Genomic DNA, 9,276 nt, shown 5'->3' on the forward strand with positions numbered 1-9,276 from the left:
AGTTGGGCGTTTGCGTCGTTTGCCGTTCAGCCGTTTGCGACTTGCGACGGTCGGTGGTGTCGGAGCTCGCGCGGAGCGGAGCGGAGCCGAGCCTGTTTCGGCCGCACGGGTAACGATTAGCGAACGCGAATTGAGTCGCGCGCGATCAGTTCGCGCGTGTGCCACGGACGGAAGGATTACACGAGCACGCGATTGTGCTCTCAGTGTGTGTTGCGGAAGAAGACCTGAAGACCATCGAGGACATCGCGACGGTGGTGTGACACGCGCCCCGACGCGCGCAGCAGGTAGCCGGAGTAAACGTCAACTACGTCAAGTCCGAGCGCCACCGGCTTGTTGTCAAGATGGCGTCCAAGGGGAAGCTAGACATCGAGGTCAGTACACTTTCCTCATATTCCTTTTTTTCTCTCCCTCCAGGTAAGCCTGAATACGCGAGACCTCGGGATAAGCCCACGCCGCGCCACCGATGTGTCACCGAACGCCCTGAACGTTGCCGCGCGCTGCGAATTTCTTCGCGTCGAATTTCTCGGCGTCGCGTCGCGCCAAATGCCGCCCACACAGAGCGGCCAACTTCTCGCTATCGTTTCACCTTTCATCCTGTCTGCACTGTCTGCACCAGTGAATCGACATTCGACCAATCGTCCACCTCGCGCCGTGACACGAATTATCGCGCGCGCGCCGTCGCGTCGTTCGCCTCGCTCGCGCTGTCCACGCAGGAACGTCGCGTTGTCCGGCGTAACCACGCCCTGCCACGATAAATCCGTCTGCTTGACTAGCTTGGCTAGCTCTCATCTTTTACGCTTAACGCTTATTCCATTTGAAATCGATTAAGATAAAGGTTCTATAAATACGTGTTTGAATGGAACGACTGTAGTTGAATCCTGGCAATTGATTAACAGAGATCAAGATTTCTACATTCCAACTCTAACGTTGAATTATGTGTGTGTCAGAAAAAACAATTTGTTACGGCAAACTTTCGATTCCAACACGCGTGTCGATTGTTTTAGTTTTCTGTTGTACTTTTCTGTATGTTTAACTGGGGCCATAAATTAAACGCTATACGACGTTACACGAAATGACAAGAGTTTGAGAAAACTTGAATCGAAAATGTGTAACTTGAAGCGATAATTCTGCTCAATTCTTTTACTCGTTTTAAGTATGTCTTGGCAAATGCAAATTGCCAAGTGCAGGTGTCACTAAACAGCGTGACTCACATAGTCTCAGCCATTATTGAGAAGAGAAAATTATGGCACGATTATGGCGGATGACGTACATAGTTTGCTATTCTAAAAAAAAATCGATATTTTTTATTAAAGAAAAGATTTCGTAAAATAAGACATAGATTCACGAGGCATTAAGAGTCAGCGCTAGTACTGATTTGCGCAAATATGACCAACGATGAAAATATATATATAAATAAAATTTGATAACTTGTAAAAGATTTCGCGTTTTGCGCGTAACTTTCCATTGGCAAAGATCCGATGAGAGTGATCGAAAATTTGTAAATAGATAATAAATCTATAAAATAAGGATAAGAGGCACAATATCTTTCGTATCGATTAGAACGTGTACGCTTCATATTCTAATCGTATTATCGTGATTATCGTCCATCGGAGAGAACACGCGCTTCTTCAAATAGATTGACCGCTCGATTGGCGCGATGAACGCTCACACGATAAAAGGCCAAGAATATTTCCTCCGAGATATTTATGTGAGCGACGGAAATATCTCTCTCTCTCTCTCTCTCTCTCTCTCTCTCTCTCTCTCTCTCCTTCCTTTTCGACATCGATATCTGCACCTCGTTAGATGGACATTATTCGTCGTTATCGCAAACAGCCACGCGGCCTCGCTTATCGTCCGAAACGTGCAATTCATAAAGCCTTTTGAATTATTTATTCAGAAATCATGCAGCTGCGTCGCGATACGTCATCTGGTCGAGTTATGCCATCGCCGGTTTTATACACGCGCGACTATTTTTGTAAAAATCACGTGGAGACGAGCCAAATCCGACGGAGAACGGAGGAGAAAGCGAGCGATGATTACATTGTCCCTCTTTTAAGTAAAAATGCACATGGCATTAATAAATATGCGAAAGGACGCACGTCACTCGGAAAGTATTAGTATGCGAGTCTTCTTAGAAATTTTCCTTGTCGATCATATCTGGAACGTTTCAGCATGCAGGAGGTATCGTGCAATCAAAGGGTTCGACACTGTGCAAATTCAAACCACTTTTTGAAAACTTGAAGTTAAACTACACTTGTGAGATCTTCTCTCTCCACTTTAAGTGACTATCTCAGCACTTTTGCAAGACTATATCTTTCATAAATTACTTGCCACTTATTTTAAGAATGATTATGGGAAAAAACCAATCAACCCTTTCTGAAATCAATATATCAGTTTAACTGCACACAGAAAAATATATGTTATATTTAAATATAAATTTGTTTTGCGCGCGCGCACACACGCGCACACACACACACACACACACGCGCGCGCGCGTATTTCAAAAGTTCATATATTCGCAAATCTATCATATATTCATTACGAGCATCAAAAATATTCCGAATCTTGGCGAATTTAATCTTCGATGAAGGTTATTGAATCAAAATAAATTCGATTTGCTTATTATATAAAATCACTTCTTTTATAAAATTTTATTATGTTTTTTGAAAAAAATTCTCATTTTGAGAGTACATAAGTATAATGAATTTTTCTAAAATTTGTAATAAATATATTTTAACACTATTATCAAGAAAATATTTATTGTTAAAGTTAATAGTTACTAAAAACAAAAACAAAAAAAATAAACCAAGTAATCACTTTTTTACAATTAACAATGGAATGATATTTTTCTATGTGTGGTTGTGCATTATATTTAAGACTATCATTTCTAAGACTGTAAAATCAGTACACGTGAAATTACTTTTCATTAATGATAAACGTTTTTACACATATGCTAACACAATTATAAAATTTGCGTAGGTTGCAACTCTTGAGGAGATAGCGTAACCGCTTGCAAGATGCGGTTTTGCGTAACTATCTGCGATATCTATACCGCATATTATCACGGTTGCATTCGTTGAATATTTGATTTTCGCGGAAATCATAACTTTGCTCGACACGCCAAGTGATACTGGTATATCACAACATTGTTTGTGGTATTTCGCTATTGTGCATGCAGCTCGCACATATCTCCGCCTTGTGACACGAACGCGAATACATTGCATTTTTCTCTTACATGTACACATAATTTTGGGTCGATCAACTTCCGTTTGTTATGCACGGAACTTCCATTTATTATTTCCAGTTTTCCGCCGTGTAGTAATTCCTCCGTATATCCGTTCTGGGATGGAATAAATCTCAATTTTAGATTTTAGCTTTAATGTTTCAAGTGCGAGAAAACGAGTGGAATGATGTAGGGTGATACCCTAGAAATCGCAGCCCCTAACTTCCTCTTACCAAAATTCTTCGGTGAATTTCAAGTCGATCTTTTCTCGCGCGAAATTTGGGACGCGATCTGTCTTCGCTAGTAGAAACTTATTCTTAGTTTTTAAACTTAAGTACCCCTGGATCTGCGATTCAAAATTACTTTTAAACACTTGTAAGGTGTATTAAAAATTGATCAAAATTAAAACGTACAACCTTTTTCGTTTCTAAATTTTGTTGGCTCCATTATACTTTATACCGATTCTATATTTTAGTTCGCCCCAAAAATTTCCAAATTTTAATCATATATAATCGAAAATATGTAGTCGTTGATCCTCGGAACATTGTCTCTTTTTTAATTTGACTTGCAATAAATAAAAGAAAACGCATGACTTTCTGACGCATGTTGTCTAATTACCTACGCGAGGGCTTATTGTCGATGCGTCATGGCTGTTGGTTCGGAGTGGACGCGATTAGAGTTAGTGAGTAGAGGGAGGGCAAACCTGAATCGTGATGAACGTAAAAAAAAAAAAAATCTTCCGATATATATATATAAAAAAGTTGCTCGGGGGGAATAATTAATCTTATAAATTCCTCCGGTGCGGATTCGTGTCAAGGTCACGGCTAGTCGGGGAACAGAGAGGGAGAATCTACGGGAGCAAATGCAGTCCATGGCGGCCATATCATAAACTCGTTTTCCCTTCCTCTTATCTCCACGTACTTCGTGTGATGAGATTCGACATAGATATATACGTATACATACACTGTGTGCATATATTGCTGTGCATATAACGGATTATAATGGGGACCGATTCGTGGAATAAACATTGCTATGTCGACAGTTTCAAGTAACTCGATATACGTTATCATACAGGAATTTGATATCGTTTATGCTGCGATACTTTCGTGTTTTTCTCATAAACAACTATAAAGTGTTTAGGAGGGAAATATGGCACAATTATGTCTAGTTTGAAAAAATTTAAAAAAAGACCGCTAATTTTTAATTAATTCGATTATACGTGAATCTCATTTAACATATTTTTAAAGCAATTTTCTCTTTCTCTCTTTATAATAAATTTTACGTTAAAACAATTTGAATATGATACTGCCGGATTGTTTAAAATCTAGAAATCGAAAGTTAGAATGATATTCGATAAAAGAATGAAACTTTCAGTAAAAAAGTGATAAATTTATGTTTAACATAAAAAACGTTAAAAATAAAAAACGTGTCTTGGCTTTTATAATGCACATAAAGTCGTTATGTTTCTTTTATCATTTTCTTTGTAGACAAGTTAGAAATGAAATAACATTCGATATCTGAACTTGATGATGTATTTTGGATGTTTGCGTATGTAAGTACGTGCGACGATTTCTCGAAGGGGACGCAACTGCAAAATCATCGGACGCACCCTTTGACGATCGATCGCAAACGAATCGCTACCAGGTCGTGAGTCGTTTTGCGTGGTTGCGGCAAGATGGCGGCACATGGCGCGTAAACTGCATCAGGGATTTTTAACGTCAATTTAGGTCTCGATGCGATTGAATTTAGTGCCGCCCTCGCGCATCTGTTGGAATCATTGACCCGGAAGTGGTAAAATGTAAAGATGAAATGTAACATACAATTCTGAAAGCAATATAATTTCCTCGAGTTACATATATAATTACATAAAAAATCAAATGATAGCTGTATGTAATTAATGCGAAAAGCTAAGTAAAATATCCAATAGATATCGAAAAAGTACGAAGGAAATATCAGGATATTTTATCACATTTTGGATCGAGATGAAGTATAAGAGTAGGCAAACACCGAACATTAATTTTTCTTTTATTTTTACATTACAGTATTTCTTATATTTCTTATATTGTGTGTGTGAAATGGAATTCTTCTATATATTTATCTTTGAAATTTAAAACTTTTTCTTTGCGGTGTGATCTTATAATAAAAACTAACATAAAAGCAATTAACGAATTGTCTATACTGCCAGATCTAATTGTGCGATCACGTTTGCGTAATACCTCTAAAAGTGAATCAGTGTATTATTACTGACTTCAGTACTACACTTATAACTATAATCATCAACGAATATTTACTGTTTTTCAGTAATACACTGATTCATATTTTTAGAAGTTATGATTTCTACAGATTGAATTCGCAAAAAATTATAACCTATCTAAAAGAGAATCAGTGTATTATTACTGAAAAACAGTAAACATTCGTTGATGATTACATAGTATCAGTTGTAAGCGTAGCACTGATGTCAGTATAATTTGCGATATATAGTATTTTTTTCTCTTTACAATTGTCGTAATTTACAGTTTGAATGCGGTTGAAATATTTTTTTCCACGGATGGGCGGAACAGCAATTAATACGAATACGAGCTATTAATTAGAACGTGATTCAACGAAATCATGATCATGCTCTTCCTTTCTTCTCCCTATGACGCCAGTCTTGTCTCACCTTCGATGCTAATTCGAACGCTACGGTTCGCGCTGATTATCGTTGAATTAGCCATTATGTCGTTATTTTAACGAGTGTGTCGATGTATGTCAGGGGAGCGCGCACACTCCTCTCGAGAGTGTGCTCCTCTCGTACATTCGGCTTCCTCAAGTGGCTCTGGCACAAAGCCATCCTCTTCCTCTCCCTTTATACGATTCGCGGTGATCAATGCGTCGCGACGCTGTTCTAACGTTTGCTTATTAATAACATCGCCTGCGTTCGTCACACGACTGCCTCTCGATGTATTGACACAATCATTCAATTCGCGATTACGTTGCGTAAAATGTGTACGGATATTTACAATATTCTTTACTATCTACTAATAACAGCGTTGTAATAATTTTTTTATCTTGTTACGTTAAGTTAATTCTATATTACTCCTGGAAGCAATGTATAGAATTTAAAAATACCTCGGTTTTTTTTTTTCGCAATTGGCCGTCTGCGAGCCAACATAATGATTATCTATATGCTTTATATAAATTAGAGTAATGAGTATATGATTATGCCATCGCCTGCACGCATTTATCTTTACAAACATATTTATGTAAGAATCTATACATATATGTATATGTATGTATAATACATATACAGGGTGTTCCAAAATTCGTGCTCACAAAGTACAAGACGTGATACTTTATGCTACTCTAAATTTTTGGGAGTGAAATTTCACTCCAAGAAAAGTGATGATTGCGCCAGTCCGGCAAGAGTGAACTTCACTTCTTCAAGGAGTGAATTTCCTAAAAGATCAACTTTAATTATTAATATCTCGCTTCGAGAAACAGCGACGCTTTTCTTCACCATATTCGTTCGTTTTGTGCAAAAACACGTCATAGGAGTCTAATTTTGTCAAGATTGGATGTAGGGGGGCTAAACTTAATATTTACTTTCAGTCTCTGCTTTTAGAGAGTGAAATTATTCGCTCTTCGCAGAGATTTAAAATTAACTCTCGCTTGTGTGGAGTGATTTTTCACTCTCGAAGAGTGATTTTTCACTCTTTAAGAGTGAAAATTTCACTCCCAAAAATTTGGATTGTAAAATAAGCAACTTTTTCCTTTAACAAAATTGCGCCCGATAAATAATTTTTGCGCTTATTTGTAACTTCAACCTGCTGTCCTGCAAAAACTATACTTATCAGACACAATTTTGCTAAAGGAAAAAGTTGTTTTTTGTAGTACGTAAAATTATATTCGATAAATAATTTTTGCGTTTACTCGTATAACTTCAACCTGCTCTCCTGCAAAAACTACTTGTCAGACGCAATTTTGCAAAAGGAAAAAGTTGTTTCTTTGAGCATAAAGTATCACGTCTTGTACTTCGCAGGCGCGAATTTTGAAACACCCTGTATATATTATTTTTACATAAATATGTTTGTAAAATAAAACAAAACATATATAGGGGAAAGGAAGAAAGAGAAGGAATATGTAAATTTTTATAGTTTTAAAGGATCAGAAGAAACCAAATTTTTCCAATTTTTCCGTGGATTTTTTTCGGTATTTTTCTCAAGGGGGTGTAGAAAAATTCATTGAAAAAATTCATTTGTGTTCGTAAAACCTGCCATATCTGTTTCTTCGTTCTTTCCATAAAGAAAATAATTGTCTATAGCCGACAGCGCAGTAATTTGGATAAATTGACAGAAATTTTGAAATTGTATTAAATATTGAAGTTGCATGGTGCATTCTATTAAATATATAAAACATACAAAACGAGCAAATTAAAACGAATCGCATAAAGTCTTTAGAATAAAAAGAATTACAAAATGTTTTAAAAACTTATTCTTACTCGCGGTTTCAAGAGTTAATGACTACATCTTTAAAAACATGTATTAATTTTTAATCGCTCAGATTACTCTCCTCACTCATCATCTTTACTTTCTTTTCTTTTTAACGAACATATATATCTATTTCATTTTAAATACAAAAATTTTAAAAGCAACGCAAATAAATATAAGATCTATTTTTTTATTCCTGCACTAGACTGCGAGAGGCACTATGCCGCATCATAATAACTAGTTGCGCAGAACAATGCGCAGTTGTCTACACTGTTAGAAATGTTCTTAAATTTCATTAACTTTTAATGTACGTTGGTGAATGAAGTTTAATTTCTCTGTAACTGAAAGGACTATTAATGCACATGTTAATGAGATTTAAGTTTACAGTAACTGAAAAATTAAGTGTACCTAATGAAATTTAATATACTTTTCATTTACGGATATAAATGACATTTAATTAATCGTAATTCAAATAACTATTAATGTACATATTAATGAAATTTAAGTTTGCAGTACAGTAAATTTCAATACGTTTAACTTAAAAGTTAAGCGTATTGAAATTTAATGTACTTTTACATTTACGAATATTAATAATATTTCAAATAAGCCTAATACTATTAACGCTTAATGTTTAATACGTTTACGTTTCTTACATGTCATTAACGTAAATTACTTTTCAGTTACAGATCTCGTACTTTTCATTAACGTGTAAATTAATTTCTATATAATAATGTGTTCATTAATTTCAATACATACGTTCATCACATTTAAGACTACTGTAATTTAGTTTTTATTTACATCATTCATTACATTTAATTTCGTGCATAACCACATGCTTCCTTTACATGTTAATTAAAATTCATTGAGAAATTTCTAACAGTGTATTTAAGCTTTGCCACTGAAGAAAAGTTAGATTATGGTTTACTATAAAAATAGAAGGATGAAAATTTTAATAGAAATAAAATTGGGATTGTTTAACTAACTTTATCGAAACTAGTGGTTGAAATATTGTCATCATTCATATCAAGGAATTTTCTTATTACAATAAGATGAAAGTGGTCATACGCATAGAAATTAGGACTCTTATGCTGAATGACCATGATTATCTTACATTATTATATTAACTATATTAACAATTGAATGAAGATGTATCCAGAAGCGAATTCGCAAAGATTTAATGAAAATAGAGGAATAGAATAATTTTCACACTTAAACAATGCGATCAAGAATGAAGGAAAACGTATCTAGCACTGAATTCGCAAGTAGGTATTCAATGGAAGTAGGAAAATATAATGTTAGTTTTCACATTAAAACAATACGATCAGCAGCGATAAATTAATTCTGACTAATTTCGGAGTAATGTAAAATTTACACTTATTTGTATTATCGTTAATTTTTTAAATGTATGTTTGAATGTTACACTGAAGATGACACGATAAATGTGTCGAAATGTTTGTTATTAATTTGGTATATTTCCGAAAGATTATATAGGGTATGTGAAGTTAGCACCCCAACTATAGTACTCAGGAGTTCTGAATAGAGTTCCCGTTTCTTTTTGACGAGACAAAGAGTTCTATATAATTTATA

The 9,276-nt window shown here is 35.5% G+C and overlaps 1 protein-coding gene across 3 annotated transcripts in view; it reads left to right on the forward strand.

Annotated features, from left to right (window-relative positions):
* The first annotated feature begins 6 nt into the window (after window positions 1-6).
* Atpalpha (sodium/potassium-transporting ATPase subunit alpha) overlaps window positions 7-9,276 on the forward strand; it is an 86,955-nt gene continuing 77,685 nt past the window's right edge. For all 3 annotated transcript variants that reach the window (XM_018518962.1, XM_018518963.1, XM_018518964.1), the window contains exon 1: window positions 7-371. In XM_018518962.1, coding sequence (XP_018374464.1) covers window positions 342-371 — 30 coding nt within the window. In that variant the 5' untranslated portion in view covers window positions 7-341. The remainder of the gene's footprint in view (window positions 372-9,276) is intronic.

This window comes from Trachymyrmex cornetzi, unplaced genomic scaffold (assembly GCF_001594075.2).
Source record: "Trachymyrmex cornetzi isolate Tcor2-1 unplaced genomic scaffold, Tcor1.1 scaffold802, whole genome shotgun sequence".
NCBI lineage: Eukaryota > Metazoa > Arthropoda > Insecta > Hymenoptera > Formicidae > Trachymyrmex > Trachymyrmex cornetzi.